Source organism: Pelophylax lessonae, assembly GCF_965119305.1.
Source record: "Pelophylax lessonae genome assembly, chromosome: 2".
NCBI classification, from domain to species: domain Eukaryota; kingdom Metazoa; phylum Chordata; class Amphibia; order Anura; family Ranidae; genus Pelophylax; species Pelophylax lessonae.
The window spans coordinates 392,693,369-392,715,621 of NC_138769.1; the positions used below are offsets into that span (position 1 = coordinate 392,693,369).

The following is a 22,253-nucleotide window of genomic DNA, read 5'->3' on the forward strand; positions in this document are numbered from 1 at the left end:
ACAATTGCGCGGTCGTGCGACGCTGTACCTAAACGAATTTGACGTCCTTTTTTTCCCACAAACAGAGCTTTCTTTTGGTGGTATTTGATCACCTGTGCGATTTTTTGATCACGCGCTATAAACAAAAAAAGAGCGTAAATTTTGCAAAAATAACAATATTTTTCACATTTTTTTATATGAAATTCCCCAAAAAAAAAGTAAAAATCAAAATTTTTTAACATTTTTCGGCCAATTTGTTTTATGCTACCTATGTTTGGTAAAAAAAATCGCAAAAAGCGTATTTTGATTGGTTTGCGCAAAAGTTATCGCGTTTACTAACAAAGAGAAAGATTTTTGTCATTTTTGGTGTTTTTTTTTTAACGCGTAATGGCGGCGATCTGCGATTTTTTTTTCGGTACTGCGACATTGCGGCGGACAGATCGGACCCTTGACTGACATTTTTGACACTTTTGGGGTTACCAGTGACATTACTGCAGTAATCAGTGCTATACATATGCACTGTTACTGCAAAAATGACACTGGCAGGGAAGGGGTTAACTTTATTGGACAGGGAGGGGTTAAGTGTGTCCTAGGGGCGTGCTTTCTACTGTGTAGGGACATTCCTATTGGTGTAAAAGCAAAGATCAACCGTTCTACATAGTAGAACGGTCAGATCTTTACTTTTACACAGGGAGAACTGACAGGCAGCTTGTTTACACAAGCTGCTCTGTCTTTCTCCCTTCACAGGAGCGATCGCAGTGTGACTGGCGGACATCGAGTCCGCCGGTCACACGCACTGACTTGCCTGTGAACGAGCCGCGGCGGGCGCGCGCCTCGGCGGGCGCGCGCCCGCCCGCGATAGGCTCGCAAGTCAGTGACAGGCGAGTGACGTACCGATACGTCACTCTGCCTGGCCGGGGCTGACCGCCGCAGTATATAGTCGTGCGGCGGTCGGCAACCGGTTAAAATACATTACTTCAGCAACTCTTTTTTTTACAGCTCAAAATGACTTATTAGGAGAGCTCTGTTCCATTAAAATGTAAAAAAAAAAAAAAAAAAAAAGACTTTACAGAAGATACACATTAAATGGATTTATAGCTTTCACCAACTCCGGTATCCTTTAACAATATGATATACTGCTTGTAAGGCAACTTTGTATAGTGAAGGTATATAGTTTTCTGACTAGGTGCATTTTTTTTTATATTTTACTTCAGTTTCTGATAAATGTTATAAAGTGTTTGTGTTTGCTTGGCTCAGTCACCAAGTACAAAAATGAAGTATAAATAGAACTGCCGGTCAGGAAGCATGGATTAAAATACATGGCGTGTTCCAAACCTCCTGAATGACATATTTGGCTGCTTCTACAAGAAAGCAACAGACAAATGGACTGAGTTTAGGAAGGCAGAATGATTGATGGTAAATAGAGATGGTAATGTGGTTCTGCTTATACAATCTGATTTGCAGTATACTAAATACTTCCTAATGCACTCTAAAGTAAACAGTTAAGACAATAAAGTTCATTATGAAATTGTTTTCTTTTATTCACTTTAACTATCTGCTTTTCTCGAATATATAATCATCTTTTTATATTATATATATATATATATATATACACACACACACACACACACAGTATCTCACACAGAAGTGAGTACACCCCTCACCTTTTGTAAATATTTTATTTTATCTTTTCATGTGACAACACTGAAGAAATGACACTTCGCTACAATGTAAAGTAGTGAGTGTACAGCTTGTATAACAGTGTACATTTGCTGTCCCCTCAAAATAAATCAAACACACAGCCATTAATGTCTAAACTGCTGGCAACAAAAGTGAGTATACCCCTAAGTGAAACTGTCTAAATTGGGCCCAAAGTGTCAATATTTTGTGTGGCCACCATTATTTTCCAGCACTCCCATTAACCCTCTTGGGCATGGAGTTAACCAGAGCTTCACAAGTTGCCACGGGAGTCCTCGTCCACAGGTCTGGTGACATGCTTAGCCAGTCCATCCCCTTTACCCTCAGCTTCTTTAGCAAGGCAGTAATCATCTTGGAGGTATTTTTGGGGTCGTTATGTTGGAATATTGCCCTGTGGCTTAATCTCTGAAGGGAGGGGATCATGCTGTGCTTCAGTATGTCACAGCACATGTTGGCATTCATGGTTCCCTCAATGAACTGTAGCTCCCCAGTGCTGGCAGCACTCATTCAGCCCCAGACCATGACACTCCGACCATCATGCTTGACTGTAGGCAAGACACACTTGTGTTTGTACTCCTCACCTGGTTGCCGCCACACACGCTTGACACCATCTGAAACAAATAAGTTTAATCTTGGTCTCATCAGACCACAGGACATGGTTCCAGTAATCCATGTCCTTAGTCTGCTTGTCTTCAGCAAACTGTTTGCGGGCTTTCTTGTGCATCATCTTTAGAAGAGGCTTCCTTCTGGGACGAAAGCCATGCAGACCAATTTGATGCAGTGTGCGGCGTATGGTCTGAGCACTGACAGGTTGAGCCCCCAACCCTTCAACCTCTGCAGCAATGCTGGCAGCACTCATACGTCTCTTTCCCAAACACAACCTCTGGATATGACGCTAAGCATGTGCACTCAACTTCTTTGGTCGATTATGGCGAGGCCTGTTCTGAGTGGAACCTGTCCTGTTAAACCGATGTATGGTCCTGGCAACCGTGCTGCAGTTCAGTTTCAGGATCTTGGCAATCTTCTTATAGCCCAGGCCATCTTTATGTAGAGCAACAATTCTTTTTTCTTTTTTTCAGATCCTCAGAGTTCTTTGCCATAAAGGGTGCTATGTTGAACTTCCAGTGACCAGTATGAGAGAGTGAGAGCGATGACACCAAATTTAACACACCTGCTCCCCATTCACACCTAAGACTTTGTAACACTGACGAATCACATGATACCGAGGAGGGAAAATGGCTAATTGGGCCCAATTTGGACATTTTCACTTAGGGGTGTACTCACTTTTGTTGCCAGCAGTTTAGACATTAATGGCAGTGTGTTGAGTTATTTACACTGATATACAAGCTGTACACTCACTACTTCAGTTGTTGTCACATGAAAAAATATAATAAAATATTTACAAAAATGTGAGGGGTGTACTCACTTTTGTGATATGCTGTTCAAGTTGTAAATATGATAAATATATATATATATATATATATATATATATATATATATATACATATATATACATTTATCATCTTTACAACCTGAATTAAATTGCAGACGCTGAAATAGCAGCAAAAGCACCATCAGAAATGATTTATTAACCAAAGACAGCTTTGATATAAAGACTCCTGCCATATTTTATGATAAGCCTCCAGAAGTTCACTTATATCTATTGCAGGTTATAAACCTGAAACACGAGACTAAATATAAAAAATACTTTTTCCATTTAAAGGCACTTACATTTTATGCTAAAATAAAGGGCTGGATCAGTAATAAAAAAATGGTGGCTGTGACACAAAGAACACACAATTACAAAAATACACTGGTCAGCCTTAACATTATGGCGACTGACAGGTAAAGTGAATAACACTGATTATCTTGTTATAGTGGCATCTGTTAGTGGGATATGTTAGGCAGCAAGTAAACATGTTAGAAACATAGAAAAGTGATGGCAGAAAAAAAAGACCAAGTGGTTCATAAAGTCAGTTTTATTTTTTTTTTAAATTTATACAGGTTTTGGTATTTTATGTTTTATTTTCCATGAAAGTGATGTATTGAAAGCAGGGGTTGTACACCCACACGGATGTCAGATTGGGAACAGCAGCTATGCCTGTCCTGTGCGGCCATTGCATCCCAATTGACATAAATGGGGCTGCATGAACAGGGATGCACGGAACACCTGTGCATCCCTGTGCGGGTAAACATGGGCCTCCATGGGCGTACACTTTAGTATGCCAAATGTGAATGATGCTTTAGTAATAATTTAACAGGGATTTTGTAAGTTCTATTGTGTTTATGTGCACCAATAATGATTTTAGTGTATTTTTAGTGAAAATAGCAATATGATGAACATTTGCACAATTATTGCGGCGCCCAAAAAAATCTGTACCACTTTTTTTATTTTACAGGTCATGTGCTTTCAGAAAATGTATGGTTTGAGGGGTATTTTCAAATTTTGAAAGCTGTAAGGGAAAAAAAAGTGCAATTTAAAATGTACAAATATTTGTTATTTATTACCTCAATATAAAGTTACCTTTTAGATTTAGAAATATAAATTTCTTTCCTGCAACCACGAGTTGACAGTGTTTATTGCTTGTGGCTATACCAGCCTCTAGTAATAATCGTATGTAAAATCCGGCAGGATGGTTATACCCAAGTTCATCAATCAACTTGGGTACATTCAGCCTGCCCATACATGGTTCGAACTGTCTATGGCTGTCCAAAGTAGAACAAGACTTTTTGAACATTTCTCTGTGATAAAAACTGATAAAATATGTTGGCTCATACTAAAGGTGCTTTCATTCAAATGTTTTGAGAAGGACTAGACCCTGTGCCAAGTTTATATTGTGGTCTGCCTCCCCAATAGGTAGATTCCCCCCTCCATTTTTTCTGTTAATTATAACTGTGGCAGAAAGTGCGGAAAGATCCCAAAATCTGGAGATGTCATTAGAGCAATACGTGAGAGAAAATCCTCCATTTAGGATACTAATTTCTGTGACAGCTCTCCAAGATAGGAATTCACTGGGGAGAGATTTCCTGTTTTGTCTCCAAGGCAGGAAGTGAGGGGAAATATCTTCAGCTGGACACAGGACAACCAAATTACCCACACAAATTACCCCCACTTTAATTTGCAATAGGAAACTTAGTGTATTTCTAAAGTATGTCTCTATAGTTAGTATTTAAAAGGTAACTTTAGAAAAGGAATGTCCTTTGAGTCAAAGATCTGTATCATTTATGCAGATCCAGGTAACTTGAATAAACTTTTCAGTGCATTTCCAGTAAATATATAAGTAAGAATCCTGTAGATTGTTGATCCAGGAAGTATCTGAGGGTCTTAGAGGATCAAGAACAAATTGTGCCCCTATCGGAGTAAATTGGACTGTGTCTTTAAGGTTTTCTTTCTTTTGGATCAACTGTGAGTTTAAGGTTATAAAAATGCAGGTTTTTAATTCACGTTCCTCTTTTGGTTGAACTTGAGCTGAACAAGTGTCTTTTTAACCTAACTATGTAACTTATTGCATGCTTGTTGTAGGTAAATTAAGGTATTGAAGCAAGACACTGACAAGTAACTAGCATTTTTGGAAGAAAATCAGCAATAGGAGCCCTTGTATTAATCTCTTACAAGTTTTCCTTTTAAGCAACCTTACTTTCTGTTATACTTGGCTGCAAAATTTTGGAATCAGAAAAAGGACAAATGGTTAATGGAAGGGAACCTATCAATCAATAGCTAGAGACTTTTGTAAACAAACAAGTGCCAAAAATATTAGTAAATAATAAGGAAGAAGCATAGGAGAGCCTAATTCCCATTTTGCAAGTGGTCAGTCATTCTGTGTTTGGAAGAAATACAGTGCAGGATCAGTACAAAGATGCCTTAACAGGTTCAGTATATCAAAAAACATTATTTGTGATTGCTAGATCCAGTTATCACATAGAAAGTGTGATTTTAAAGGTAAACGGCATAACTGATGTTACTAGTGATATGCATTGTATACAACTGTTATTTTCTGACAAATACACACCTACAAACACAAATGAAGCGAAGCAGTAAATAACCCCCCCAATACTAGACACGTTCACCCCATTCCCACCCAGGCCAATTTTTTAGATTTAAGTGTTGTCATACTTTGAATGACAAGCACTCCGTTATGCAACGCTCTACCCAAATGACCCAAAGTTGTCAATAAGATTTTTCTAACACACACCTTTGGCATACTTAGAATGACACCCCAAAACACATTCTGCTACTCCCCCAAGTATGGTGATATCATGTGAGACTTTTTGACAGCCTAGCCATGTAAAAGGACCAAAAACCAAGAAAGCATCTTCAGGTGTTCTAGGGACATAAATTATGCATCTAATAAAACAGGCCAGGGTTAATACAGGCAGCAGGAAGAGGAAACAGTGCACAGGTGCAGCAGTGATTATGGACACTGACGTGGTGATTAGGGACACTGATTGGGTGGGCGACAGTGATTAGGGACACTGAGTCAGTGTCAGTAATTGCCTTGCTTACTACTGTAACTGTGATTGGTCACAGCTGTCACATGGTACCAGGACTGCTTAGAGAAGCTGGGAGACAGAGCGGTCACAGATCGCGCCACAGTATGCCCAATGGGCTGTGTACAAGGCCTATTTTTTGTAGGATGTACTGGTATTTCCTCCCAGAACTAGGGAGCATCCGCCCGGCCGTTTATCTACATTGGCTGGGCAGAAAGAGGTTAATACTGATTTAAGTGTTTTGAAAATGTGTAAACAATAATGCAGATGACACAACCTGAGAGCCCATTCACACTGCCGCGACTTGTCAGGCGACTTGTCAGCCTGACAAGTCGCGGTCGGTCGCGGTCCATTGAGTAGTACAGGACCCGTTCTAATAGGAGCGACACAACTCGCTCCGACTTAGAAAAAGGGCCCTGTACTACTTTGGGGCGACCTCGGAGCGACTTGCATAGACTTCCATTATGTGAAACAGCGGTGCACGCGACTTCACAGGTCGCCCCCCGAAGTCGTGTCGCCTCAGTGTGAACCGGCTCTTAACCACAGTCAAAAGATAATTGTTTAGATTGACGGTAACAGCAGGTATAAGCCTATTTTAGCACATCTCGATACACATAAAGCACATACATTCTGCTTACACAACTTTAGCTTGTTCTGTTTTTAGAATTGTAAAAAAAAAAAATTAACTTTCAGTCTTGAGCAGTTGTACAGGCTCCTCTACTGTACTAAAACTGCTTACTCTGATTTCACTGTACACTGCCGAGCTTCTCAAAGTGTGCAATAGAAGCTGCAGTAAGTCTTATAGAACCTGCCTCACTTCATGTTAGAGGATGTCCAGCATTATCTAGCCCTTTAATACAAAGTGTGGGCCAAGGACAGTTATGAAGGAGCCTAGCAGTCCTAGGCCTACCCCTATACCCACAAAGCAAGCGGTCTGCTTTGGGGGCACTCAGCAAGGGGAAGGAGCCCAGCGCGCTGGCGAGGGACCTGAGAAGAGGAGGATCGGGGCTACTATGTGCAAAACCATTTACATTTTTCCTTTACACATGCTTTATAATTCATCTTTACAGGTTAGTGGGACATGTGGCCACTGTGATGAGGCCTAGGCACCCGAACACTGCATGGGCAAAGACAGAGCGGCTTTGTTGTTTAGAAATTTGCAAGCAAGCAGTGCCAGTTTTACGAAAGGGAAACACCCAGCTATCTTCCATCACCGCAGCACAGCCAGGAGTGACCCCATTCCCAGAACATGGCTATAAACTCAGGAATGCATCTCGAAAGCATATAGTACACAAATTTTACTGCAGGATCATAAAACCTACTCAGTCTGGATCTGTTAATTGCTAAATCTTTAATCAACTAAATATCATCACGTCTGTTCGCAGTAAAATTATACAAGTTATCAGAACTTAGTCTTAGATAATCACACCAAACCCAGAAAAGTGGGATCAGCTCATCATGAATGTGTTAAGAGAATTCCAGTGTTTTCATGCTCTAGACCTCAGGATAATTAAGTCTTTTACGGGTTACCTGGAATAAAATGTTTTACAAAGTGATAATTGATATCATAAAAGCCATTTAGGCCTAATCTTTACTGATAGTCTGGGTTACTTGACCTGTAAAAGGGTCCTCTTTAAATTAGAACTTTGAATCTTCACACAATTCATCAGATCAGATATGATAAAGCTAGTAATGATCATACAACGTATATCCGAACATGTAAGAAAATACCTAATGGTTTAGGGTTAAACACAGCTAGGTTATCATATACAGGAGGCAGAGTGGATGAATTTCATCTTCTGTGTGACTTTGCTATTTGTAGTATAACATTTTTAGTCTCTATGGAATGTCTATTGCAATAAAATGTGGGTTACCAGGTCATTGCATGTGGTACACAAAATATTAATGCATTTAGACTATCTGAAGGAATGGCAGCTACATGATCATAAACATTTTGACATGCCCTTGGCCTCTTTAGACCTCCTGATTGGTTTAGGTCATTTCTGTCAACACCCTCTTCAAGCACTAGAAAAGGTGGCTGCATTAGCAGCCTGGAACTCTGCTTTTCCATCAAGCTAATAACATCAGCCAAGAGCAAATGCTACCAATAGGTGTGCCTATAGGATTCTTCTCATCACTGCAGATCATGAACTCTCGCTTTGTCTAGCAGGGCAGGCACCCCAGAATATCTAGATCGACCCTATACCACTCCAAGCCTTCTGGGGGGCTCACACTCCCAGACATCAAAACTTATTTTCATGCAATTATTTGATCTCCCTTATCCAACTGGAAATATGCCGGTAATGCTAAATTGAGGGTCCAACTTGAAACCAATTTAAGTGGCACGGATCTTTCCACTGTTCCATGGATACCTTGTTCAACAAGAGCTCTATCCTCATCCACCTCACCTCTATCTCCTCACTAGATATTTGGGATACACTGCACAAAAAGTTCTCCTGGACTTAAAATTCCCCCCTCCTCTAAACCATAACTTTTTCCTACCCAGCTCTATGGACACCGGTTTCAAAGCTTGGTCCCCGAAAGGTCCTATATTGCTACACCAGGTAACTCTCTCCAACTCTCCTAAACCTCTACAATCCCTGATGGGCTCCAAACCAATTTCATACATGGACAAATGGAAAACAAACAACTAACTATTTCTTCACTCCTTACCTCATCCCCTGCAAGACCCGCGGGATTTGAACCCTATCTAAGCCATGTTCAATTACAAGGATCCTCCACTTCACTGTGTTTCACAGTTCTATAAAGCCCTCATTACGCTTCAAGGACATCCCTATCCAGACTTCCTTGATAAATGGGAGTCCGATCTCCAATCCCATCTCCCGGATAAGCAAATGGACAAAATCCTGCTTCTCTCACATACTTCCTCAATTTCATCCAAAATGGCAGAGACTAACTACAAACTTTTAGCCAGATGGCACTACACCCCACTGAAATTACATAAAATGTTCCCTTCCAACTTCCCATTGTGCTGAAGGAGTTTTGGGTACATTGCCTCCCACCCCCATATCTACTGATCTGATGTACTCATACTCAAACTTATGAATCAAATAACTAAGCTCTCTCTTCCCTCTGACCCATGGACTATACTTTTACATGGCACCTCTGAACCAGTCAGCCCATATAAACTGTCTCTCACCCCTCATCTCTTAAACACAGCGAAGGCTCTTATCCTGGCCCTTTGGGGCCAACCAACTGCACCCACTTTGAAACAATGGATGCAAAAAATAGAGGAAGTTTGTCTATTAGTAGAACTTAAGAACTTACCCATATAAGGCAATATCAATCGTCACCAAAATATGGGCACACTGGTTCTGTTCTGGCAACTAATCCTGTACTCTCAGTCTCTAATATGTAACAAGCTCACCATCATTGTGATCTGCATATTATTGTCAATTTTGATTTTCATTTCCTGTAATCCTACTCTTAAAAAAAATTCTATGTTGTCTAATCCACTTGCCACTAGCAGCTCTCCTTTCTCCTTTTCTCCCCCTCTCCTTTCCTTCTCATCTCCGCCTCACCTACATCTCCTCTCTGTCCCTCAACCTTCTCCTATTCCTTTTCTAAAAACTCAGATTGCTCAAGACAAACCAAAAGGCTCTGAGGAAGAGGCGCTGCCTCAAAACGCGTAAGCCTGCACAGCTTCAGGGAACGATTCAATCCCGATCTTGTTGCTGAGGATTTTATTCTATTTGATGTGCTTTTTATCAAGAAACTCGTTTGTAAGTATTTTTAATCTATTATTTTAATAAACCTGTCTAAGAGATAATGCACTAGGCTGGTGCGCCCTTGTTTTGTTGTCGTTTATAATGTTTTCCTGACCACCCTGGTCCAGCGAGGGGCTGCAAGGCTGAAGTATTATCAAGTTGCCGTGTCATCTGTTCTCATCTAAAAGCCTACAGTCAGGTTGGACAAGAGGATTGCACCACTCAGAGCGCAGGGAATAGGTGCTGCATCGACAGTACATTTGCCTGTTTGTCTTTGTACTGTTTTATACTTCTCATTCTTAAAAAGGACTTCCCTGTTGGTTTACAGGTGATTTTCCTTTGTATTCATTCCTGCTACAGATATCCTGTAATGTCATTGCACCCTCTAGGTTTGTAATAATCTTTATTTAATAAACAGATATTAAACAACAAAAAAAAAGCAGGCAAGAGTATTTTTATGAGAGCCAACACTGGTACCTCATTGGCTTATATTTTGTATTTAAATCCCAAAGTAAGGGCATCTTTACAGAAGTAATATATTTTAGTGAACAATTCAAATAATTTATTATTAGGTCTGCTTACCTGTTCAGCTCCTACCATACTGATAGGTTTACATTTAAAAAGGTGGTTGATGAATTTTGGTATAAAAGAGCTGAAAGAAAATAAGAATCATATTTAAAAAAAAAAATGAAGAGCAAAACAAGACAATAATGCACTGAATCTGTAGACAGCTAAAACAAAAATGTAATATTATTAACATCTAAAAGAAGAAGAAAGGCCATGTCAAACTTTGCAAATAAATACCACATTAACATCTGCAGAATATTTACAGTTACAGAATTTACAGATGAGAACCATACAAGTGAGGCTTTGAAAGTCTTGATGGGTGTCTATGACATCTAAAGTCGAATAAACACTAACAGTAGTGTATCTGTAAATTTTAGTCCATTAGCTGATATGCCTACATATAAAGTAAACCGAATCATTTTATTCTTTTAGAAGAGAATCTTGCATTTTTCATATGTACAGTATATAAACATATTTTAAGACAAATTTTTGCTGCTAAACAGGCAGATTTAAAAACACCAGCTTATATTTTAGTTATTCCTACAGTTAGTATCCCACTCTGTACTTAGTTCACCTTTTCAAGCAGAAATTCACTGTTCATATTAAATAGAAGTATCTGCACCCGCTCTTTTCAAAATGTCTAAAGATGCATTCTGAGTCCTGACTTCCTGTAGCATCATGTGACCAGCCAGGAAACCTCACATCCCATCATGCAGGCTTTACTGCATTACAGAATAGGTTGTTTTACCTCGGTGGACCACAACTCTCTCTTTATTGGTTTTAGAAAGCACTGCAGCACTAGGCTGAACAAAGGTAGTGAGAAAATGGGCCAGAGCAATTCCTGGAGGAGGGGGGCAAGAGCAGGGTGTATTTTAATGAGGTCAGTTGCTGAAGAACTTCCTCATTCCACCAATGGCTCTGCTGTCCTTCAGGATGGATACAAGGAGGTGATGTTAGAGTTTTCTATATAAGAAAGCGGAGGCTGCTCCAGAACATTGGGACAGGGTTTTCCTTTCTGCAACAGAGGTACATTGATGGTATATTTCTGCATTGGAAAGCTGTACTAAAAAAAAAAAAAAAAAATGCAAGCTTAGTCTTTAATACCCTGTATAACAAGAACTGTGACCTGACCTAGCTCTACTGCACTGCACTGTCACACTGAGAACTTGTTGACAAAAAAGGGAGCACCGCAATTGTCTCATTATTGCGGTGATACTTCATCATTGTCCAAACAGCAGGATGGAGTCAGCTCAGTGACAAATTAGGTTACCAACCCAGCTATGCTTTCTGACTGCTTTTGCCTAGATTACAAAAGTACCTAGTGACAGTTACAAATGCTTTGCAAGGTAAAACCTTTCACATATATGTACATGTAGCCATTTGCTTGGGGTTCAGCTTTGAGGTCTTATTTATTTTAACAAGTTTGTAATACACTGGAATGCATCAAAACCTCTGCAATGGTAAAGTTATATGTGCTGCAGTTTTGTAGCACTGCCCATGAAAAGTATAAAAAGCAAGTAGTTATTAGGACAGTTAAAACCATACAAAGGATTGATCTAGGGTACAGGTCTCTAAGGGATGTTATCATAAGTATAAGAAAGCAGCCAATCTCCATCCTCCACATTCATATTCAAAGAGAAAATAGTCCCCTCCCAGGAAAATCGGTCTCTCACTCATGGCTCAAATATAATCTCCTTCATCATTGGCTCACCAATGCAGTGTCCCTGGAAACAAATACTGCATTCCAAGTTACATCCACCTCCTGCATCAACCAGCCCTATACCTCAACATAGATGACAAGTTCTATATTCTCAATGCACCACTCTTCTTTACAACTCAATAGATCATCTCACTCTTTCATTGCATCTACAGAAAAAGGTGATGTACTTTAACAAATGACACATAAAATTTACATGATGTGTTTATTCTCAGAATCGAAACCAGCAGTTCACAACTTGCAAAATTGGGTTTTCTATTGGCAGAAAAAAAAAAAGCTGTAGGCAGCGGGGAGTAGAGAACTTCCTTGCATGTGATGATCCGGCGAAGTAATCTTGCAGCCGCGTTTGCCAGTGCTCCATCTATATTTCTGGCCTGTCACTCCCGCCGGCAAACTAACATTCCTTTTGCCTTTCTGAGCAGAGGCTGCACCAAGGGACATCATGGGACAGGGACTCAGCTTCCTAGGTCCATACTCTTTATTGTTGGGTTGTGTGACTTTGGTAAATAATTGCTCTTGTAGTTACAAGCAGTGTCCAGTGGAGGAGCCAAGATGGAGTGTTTCTGCTGAAGTTGGTAAGTATCATTACACTGTGAATTAGTGATACATCTTGTATTGACTGTCTCTGTGCTGTGCCACAACCACTGGCACTAGAGCATTCTGCAACTACTGGTGTGCTCTGTGCACCCTTTTAACCCTGTCGTCCCCTCATCCAAACCTGTCCCGCAGAGTAACAAAGTAAAAAAAAAAAAAATCTTTGAATCAGGTGCTCTAGAATAAGTGTCAGTGGTTAGAACCTCCTCAGGGAATATGTAGGTGGAACCTGTCTTATTTAAACCTTAGACATCTAGGGTCTGTTCGATTTGCTACGGACGTATGTGGCGTCATCAAGCCAAGATCAAATGAACTCTATGAAACTTCCTGCCTATGTGTCTGGTAGAGGATTTAAAAACATTTCCAAATTATTTGAAATCAATTATTTCACTGTAAATAAAATAATAACAAAAGATAAAAGGGAAAATAATAAAGTGCCATATTTTATCAAAAGACTGTTTATAATTGCAAGACTACTCAGTCCAGAAAAAAAGCGAGATGATTTTATGCTAAAACAATTCTCCAAGAACCCCAAATTGTAGTTGCAGGATCTGCTGGTAACTTTTCCACTTCCACAGGTGATATCAAAGCGCATGAATATCAGAAAAAAGATTGCACAAAAACCTGAATGGGAGGGAAGTATGCCAGGAAAAAACATTTGCTGTGCAAAAGAACATTTGAACAAGACTTTAGTTTTCCATTAACATATATAGACAAGGACATCTGAAACAATGTGCTATGGACTAATGAATCAAAGACAGAAGCAGACGTTGGGATAAACCGAAGACAGCATTTCAGGAGAAGAACCTCATTCCAACTGTGAAGCATGGTGCTTGAAATATTATATGGTCCTGGGCAGCTTGTAGTCAACTATAAATTCTGCATCATATCTAATTGTGCTTGATAAGAATGAGGGGTCATCTTCGAAAAAATAAGGCTGAACGAGAAACAATGATAATCAGAAGCATATTAGCAAGTCCATGAAGGAATGGCTAAAAAAAAGAAAAAAAAAGTGGTGGATTATGACTATCCTAGTCAAAAACCAGATTTTAAACCCACTGGAACCAATAAACGTCTTGCAGGTGAAAGAACTTTGCATGGAAGAGTTGTCCATGACAGAGACTGGTAGGCAGCTATGCAAAATTCTGACAAATGTATGCTAAAGAGGTAACACCAGCTTTTGAGGGCAAGAGTGCACATAACTTAATGCACAATAGATCATTAGATTTATTGATTTTTATTTTCACTAAAATCATGTAAAATATGAATTTTTCCTGTGTTTTTTTTTTTTTTTTTCAAGTATATCACCTTTATCTCTAAGTGCTGTTTTAATGAAGATCTAATTTCTGCCTGTTCATATATGTTTATAAAAGTCATCATTTTACAAGGGGTGTACTTATTTTGTCACAGTACTGTATACATTGAAGTGAACCAGTGTCCATACTATGGATATTTATGTATTCTGAGCAAGTATTAAAAGCATTTTTACCCATTTAACTGGGAATAGTAGATAAATTCATCTTTAAAAACTACAACAAAGGCACTGAAATCACACCTCCTTTCCCCTTATTTTACAGAAGGTGTTCCTATAGATCCAAACACAACTTCAGAGTCTCTGTTGTGATCTCGGAGGATGAATTACTTTACAGCTCCTGCAGCTAGAGAGGTTACTGAGGGCTTGCTTTCTGCTTATTGGGAATATGTAAAATGTTAATATCCATTGACCTGGTGCAAAAAAAAAAAAAAATATACACCTTTTATCTTGGGTCTTGAAATAATACTAATAGAGCATAAAAGCAGCCTGCCACTGTATGTTAGAAAATTCTGTAATCTATAATAGTTTAGACCCACGTGATACAATGAAAAATAATGGGTTAAAAAGGCTCTTAAGTGACTTTTAATAGCTCTGTTTTTGAAGTAACTTTTCCTGGAGAGTAACGTAACCCACTTCAAACTGCATCAAAAGTAGACTGCCAGGAAACTAAAGTTGTAACGACATATATAAACATAATAACGGAGAGAAACAAAAATCTCTCATTTCTAACATAGCAGCTTCCAAAAGAGTAACTATCTACATATATTTAAAATACCAAAGGTTTTTTTTTGGCATTACATTTGAACCACTTATGTTATTCATTGATGCTGTGTACAAAAGCAATTCATGGGAACACTTAAGTCTACATGTCGGCACTGTATGTTTACTAAAGATTTTCTTCTACTGTAATAAAATGGTACAGACCACAGAGAAATCACTTCAAGCAAATTTGCTAGAGGGCAAAAATAAAATTACTTGGTTGTTTATTCCATGAAACCCACAAAAATTGTAAGTAACGGACACAACAAAGTTTGGAGCAAGCACAATTCTTCCTTTGAGAACTGTTAAAAGATTTTTTTTCACCTATTTTTAAGAGTATTTGAATGATTTTCCATTATATGTTTGCAGAGTCTACCCGTATCAGTGTAAAGTGGCATATGTAAATTTTGCGTTACCTGTAGATAAGCACATCTCTACCAATGATATCTCAATGTGACTATAAACCATTGGACCACACACTTGCACACAAGGGCACTTCCCCGCACTTTAAGTGCATAAAAAAGTTGTGAAGCATTTTTATTACTTTGCCTTTACTTTGTAAAGACAAATGTGCCTGGAAGGACAGTGACTGTTAGTATGCTAACAGGACATGAAGAAAGGGTCTGTTCACTAAAATAGTGTAAAAGTTCAACATTACTGTACAACGTGCATATTAGTGTGGTGTTCATTTTGAATGGCACCCTAGGCACCTCTAGGATGCAGCTGCATTACAGCACACCGCTGAGCACCACACCTTGAGGTGTGCTAAAGCCCATTCATTCATAAAGAGTGGTTAACTTTCAAATCACTTCAATGCACAAAAACATGTTATTTTTTTTTTTTTTTTGAGTCTATAAAGCATTGCACTAGCAATCAGCAGATCGCTGGTGCCAGGCAGGTCTCCAGCAGATCTGTCAGTGTATCTACTTCCCTGTACATCCCGTAAAGAGAAGCAGATACAATCTGACAGGAGGCATAAATTAACTATCACGGCGCTCCACAGCGCCAAGTTAGTTCATTGAAAACTACAAGCCGACAGCTGCAAAGGCTGCCGGACCTCGTTTATTTCCATGCACAAAGCCCTGTCAATCAGTGATATGGCCAGGCGGAGCCCCGCTATCAGCCACATTTGTTGGTTGTGACAGCTAGCGGGAGGGAGAAGAACTCCACTAGCTGTCACAACGGGGATCAGGGAGGTGCAGGGGCCTGTCTGTTCGTAACACGTTACATGTTACACCCTGAATATAGGTGTAACAAGTTTGGAAAGGTGAACTTATCCTTTAAAATGGAACATACTGATAAAAAGAGATTAAAGTGACAAAGATAAGCTTATTGGTGTCTTGTTTCTCCAAAGAAACAGATAATTCCATCTAGAAAGCTGCTGTGCAACAGAGCTGTGTAAATCTCAGAAATAGACAGGAATTCAAACCCATAGGCAGGATAAAAAGCTCCCATACATGTATTTCATCTGTGTATCCAGCAGCTGGCTTGGAGTTCAGCTTTAATTATATTAAATCTCATGTCTCATCTCAGACACTGACTAGAGAGCTGTCTTTATTTTCTTCTAGTGGCCAATTTGTTTTTCACTTTCCTTTTGCAAGGACTGGCAAAAAAAAAATAGAAAGTAATGGAGAAGACAGGCTGTGTAGGTGGTGCAGTTCTTTAGTCAGATACTTCATACATGAGACCTAATTATATGAATGGATGACTCCTGTCTGTCTTTAAAACATGAGGCATTATGGGATCTCATGCAGTTATCTCCTATATCATGCCGCCTTTTCAAATAAATGACATAGCCATTGGCTATAATAAACTATTAAAAATGTGGATCTTTGTGAATGACAAAAAAGAAGATAATTACAGAGCAGGAACAGGGAAAGAAAGTATTTAAAATAGGGTTAAAATAATGGGCTTTCCTTTAAGTGAAAGTGTGGATACTTACTTAGCAAACTTGATACAGAACTGTGTGAAGTACTTTCTGGTAGATGCCAGGTTATCTCGAATAATGGGAACATTCTGCTTGATGTGTAGAATAATGGATGTAACATATGGGCTTTGATCCCCAACATGTTCCACGTTCTGCCACTGCATCTATAAATGGATCGCAAAACAACAGATTAACAGTAAATTGAATGTAAGAGCCAACAATTAAAGGATGTAGTAAAACATAAAAACCGGACAAAGCATTATAGAATAGAATCAGTAGTGAGAAAAATGTTAAATGACTTGCCACAAAAAATGCTCAGTAAAGCAAATTATTCTTGTCAACACATTTCTGAGATGGTTTTAATCATAAACCGAAACAAACCAATAGAGGAGAAGGGAAAGTAGGGATAAGAGGCGATAATAAGGCGAAAAGGCAATTAAAAAAAGATAGGAGGTAAAAGAGGTCTTATTACTAACTTTTAATAAAATGCTGCTTAAAGCACAGAAAACAGAAACACCAAGAATTGTAACTGCTTACTTGCAGCATTTTTTCCACCCATAACCATTTTTTTTTTTTTAACTTGCAACATGCCTTGGAACTTGCATAGGAACAGAATGGACGTTGACTATTAGACCATGGGTGTGTCAGAGAAGTGGCCATGGTGAGACTGGCATTACCGCCAGTACTCGTGATGGGCGCATCAAGCGCATTCCTGTGCGCATTCGCACCGGCAGGAGATTGGCGAATGGGGGTATGCAGATTCGCCACAGAGCATGTTCGTGAACGCTCATGAGCAATGGTGCACGCATAACGTCATAGATGCGACCATTTGCTGGCCTATATAAGACCGCTGCTCAGCCCTTTAAGTTGCTGGATTGTCGTCAGCCTTCCTGTGTCCTGAGCATCTGCTAACCTACCTTGGATTTCCTTTTGTGACCCGGCTTGTTCCTGACCTGTCTGCTCTCCTCTCCCGGCTCTGAGCCTTAGTTTGTCTCACCTACCTCGCTCCAGTTTGACTCTACAGTGTATGATGTCGGCTTGGCCTACGGACTTGTTACCTATCTGCCTGCTCTTCAGTATATGACCTCGGCTTGTATCACAGACTCTGCCATTGCCTTCCTGTTGTGACCTTGGCTAAAGTTCCTGTTACTGCTACCTGCCTGTGCCCTCAGACTGATGAACTGTTTGACCCTCAGCTTGCTTCTACACCTGTTTCCTGTCTGCACTAGTTGTCGAGTCCATCTAAAGACTCCCAAAAGACTTCTGCCCAGCATCCTTTAGGTCAGTGGTTCTCAATTCCGGTCCTCGGGACCCACTAACAGGCCAGATTTTAAGTATTACCTTGGGGGATGCAGACTAGAATACTGCAATCACTGAGCAGCAAATGAGATCACCTGTGATGTAATTTAGTTATCTTGCAAACCTGGCCTGTTGGTGGGTCCCGAGGACCGGAGTTGAGAACCACTGCTTTAGGTGACCAATGGTCTACTCCACTGACTCAGTTGAGAACCAGTGGTTCTTTGGGTGCTACACCTCCTGTTCCATCCTCAGGGCTGTATCGAACTTACGGTAGAAGAGACAAAAAAAGAAAAAGAGGGGCGCACCGACCTAGTGCATTACCATAAAACCATTTATTAAAATATTAAAAAGTGTACAAAGTACTCACAAGACTGGTGTGATACTACTGTATCGAAATTAGCCGCAAGGGGAGTCCTCTCTGCATTTTGGCCTCGGATCAGGTACGTAACAGGTTGCTCAACCTGTGGATCTCCATTTGTTGCAGACTACAAGTACCATCATGCCTCTGCCTTTGGAAGTCATGCTTGTAACTGTCAGCCTTGCAATGCCTCATGGGACTTGTAGTTTTTCAACAACTGGAGGGCCACAGGTTGAGCACCCATGCTGTAGACAAATGGCACTAGGGCACTGTTAAAGTGGAACTAAGCCCATCGATTTAGCGTTTAAAAAAACAAGTACATTCTCTGCATGTTTGGATGCTGTCACATTTGCTTGTGCTCTCAACAAAACTGTCAAACCATCAAATGGCTGGAGTCAAAGAGGCAATAGTCCCCATTAAATGTGTAAAAATAACAAATCTAAATGTTAATGTTTTCAAACAGTCACTTACTTACAATACAAAAGAAACATAGGGCGCACTATCCTAGTGCATTATTCCAAGACAATTATTTTATTTGAGTAAAAAGTGGTAAGTAATATATTTACAAAATTCTTGTTAAAAAGCTCATCACAAATTCCAGCAATTTAATCAATTTTCATCAACTCGTGACAGAAATGAAGGTCCAATGGGCTGACGCAACAAGAGAGGCTACTACCAATACACCTCTTATATAATAAATGACAAGAAAAGCTCCTATTGGGCAGGATAACTCTTTATATCAACAACTAGTGGATATAATCTCATCCTAGCATTTGATCCGTCAAATAATCATGGATATACATAAAACACACAGGTTGTATACCACCATAAAAAGAATATATATATATATATATATATACACATATATATATATATATACACACACACAGTGGGTACGGAAAGTATTCAGACCCCCTTAAATTTTTCACTCTTTGTTATATTGCAGCCATTTGCTAAAATCATTTAAGTTCATTCTTCTTCCTCATGAATGTACACATAGCCCCCCATACTGACAGAAAAACACAGAATTGTTGATATTGTTGCAGATTTATTAAAAAAGAAAAACTGAAATATCACATGGTCCTAAGTATTCAGACCCTTTGCTCAGTATTTAGTAGAAGTCCCCTTTTGATCTAATACAGCCAGGAGTCTTTTTGGGAAAGATGCAACAAGTCTTTCACACCTGGATTTGGGGATCCTCTGCCATTCCTCCTTGCAGATCCTCTCCAGTTCTGTCAGGTTGGATGGTAAACGTTGGTGGACAGCCATTTTTAGGTCTCTCCAGAGATGCTCAATTGGGTTTAAGTCAGGGCTCTGGCTGGGCCATTCAAGAACAGTCACGGAGTTGTTGTGAAGCCACTCCTTTGTTATTTTAGCTGTGTGCTTAGGGTCATTGTCTTGTTGGAAGGTAAACCTTTGGCCCAGTCTGAGGTCCAGAGAACTCTGGAGAAGGTTTTTGTCCAGGATATCCCTGAACTTGGCCGCATTCATCTTTCCCTCAATTGCAACCAGTCGTCCTGTCCCTGCAGCTGAAAAACACCCCCACAGCATGATGCTGCCACCACCATGCTTCACTGTTGGGACTGTATTGGACAGGTGATGAGCAGTGCCTGGTTTTCTCCACACATACCGCTTAGAATTAAGGCCAAAAAGTTCTATTTTGATCTCATCAGACCAGAGAATCTTATTTCTCACCATCTTGGAGTCCTTCAGGTGCTTTTTAGCAAACTCCATGCGGGCTTTCATGTGTCTTACACTGAGGAGAGGCTTCCGTCGGGCCACTCTGCCATAAAGCCCCGACTGGTGGAGGGCTGCAGTGATGGTTGACTTTCTACAACTTTCTCCCATCTCCTGACTGCATCTCTGGAGCTCAGCCACAGTGATCTTTGGGTTCTTCTTTACCTCTCCCACCAAGGCTCTTCTCCCCTGATGGCTCAGTTTGGCCGGAACGGCCAGCTCTAGGAAGGGTTCTGGTTGTCCCAAACGTCTTCCATTTGATTATGGAGGCCACTGTGCTCTTAGGAACCTTAAGTGCAGCAGAAATCTTTTTGTAACCTTGGCCAGATCTGTGCCTTGCCACAATTCTGTCTCTGAGCTCTTCAGGCAGTTCCTTTGACCTCATGATTCTCATTTGCTCTGACATGCATTGTGATCTGGAAGGTCTTATATAGACAGGTGTGTGGCTTTCCTAATCAAGTCCAATCAGTATAATCAAACACAGCTGGACTCAAATGAAGGTGTAGAACCATCTCAAGGATGATCAGAAGAAATGGAAAGCACCTGAGTTAAATATATGAGTGTCACAGCAAAGGGTCTGAATACTTAGGACCATGTGATATTTCAGTTTTTCTTTTTTAATAAATCTGCAACAATGTCAACAATTCTGTGTTTTTCTGTCAGTATGGGGTGCTATGTGTACATTCATGAGGAAGAAGAATGAACCTAAATGATTTTAGCAAATGGCTGCAATATAACAAAGAGTGAAAAATTTAAGGGGGTCTGAATACTTTCCATACCCACTGTATATATATATATATATATATATATATATATATATATATATATAAGTGTATACACACACACACACACACACACATATATATATATAAATATATATATATATATATATTTATGGTGGTATACAACCTATGTGTTTTTATACTATTGATATGCTATGTGTTTTATACTATGTGTATCCATGAACATATAAAGGATCAAATGTTAGGATGAGATTATGTCCACTAGTTGTTAATATAAGGAGTTATCCCACCCAGGGATGGACAGCTCTTGTGTGGGCAGGGTGGTGATGCCCACACAAGAGCTGTCCTGTCATTTATTATATAAGAGGTGTACTGGTAGTAGCCTCCCTTGTGGTTCTGAAGAAGAGGTAAACCCTTGAAACGCGTCAGCCCACTGGACCTTCATTTCTGTCACATAAGTTAATGAATATGGATTGATCTACTGGAATTTGTGATGAGCTTTTTAACAAGAATTCGTTTTGAGAGTATATTACTTAACACTTACTTACTTAACACTTCTTATTCAAATAAATTAGTCATAGGATAATGCACTAGGTCAGTGCGCCCTGTGTTTCTTTCGTATGGTGTCAGTGTTCCAGACTCCCCCAGTCTTTGAGGGCAGCAAGACCACCTTTTATCTTATAGAACTTGAATGGAGATATAGCTTACTCATCTGGAGTGGGAACTTTTTCCAAGCGCAGGAGATATTGTGTTTGTGACTAGTCACTAACTTACAAGGAGGTAATGAAGCAAGACGGGTTTCAAAACTGATCGCTTGCGCAACACCATGACAGTTGCAGATTAAACATAGGATAAGATGTTGCTTCCTTGGTTGAAAGGATATTAGGGTTAAGTTCTGCTTTAAAAAGAAACTAAACACATTAATTTAACGGTTTAAAAAAAAACAGTTACATTCTCTGCATGCTGGTAATGTAACGGTCACATTTTCATGTGCTCTCAACCAAATTGTCAACCCATCAAATGGCTGAAGTCATAACTGATCACATGTGCAGGAACATGGCAGTTACAGATCAAATGGAGGCCAAGATGAAAGCTTCTTGGGCTGAATAAGATAGAAGGGTTTAGTTCCACTTTAAGTCTGTGAGGCTTATAATTGCCTAAAGTCTAAAGAGCAACGCATTACGAGAAATTACAGTGCTCCCTGTCCAAAGAAGCAAAGGGGCAACCGTCCCCATTACATGTGTAAAAATAACAAATCTAAATGTAAATGTTCATCAAACAGTCACTTACAAGAGGCGATGAAGCAAGATAATATTAACAGTAAATAATTTTAGGCCTCTGCAG

The 22,253-nt window shown here is 39.8% G+C and overlaps 1 protein-coding gene across 1 annotated transcript in view; it reads right to left on the reverse strand.

Annotated features, from left to right (window-relative positions):
- The window catches only part of VPS53 (VPS53 subunit of GARP complex), a 296,463-nt gene that overhangs the window by 57,475 nt on the left and 216,735 nt on the right, over nt 1-22,253 (reverse strand). Inside the window, exons 18-19 of the mRNA XM_082246053.1 lie at nt 16,788-16,936; nt 10,476-10,545 (exon numbers count right to left, since the gene is read on the reverse strand). Of these exons, the coding sequence (XP_082102179.1) occupies nt 10,476-10,545; nt 16,788-16,936 (219 nt within the window). The remainder of the gene's footprint in view (nt 1-10,475; nt 10,546-16,787; nt 16,937-22,253) is intronic.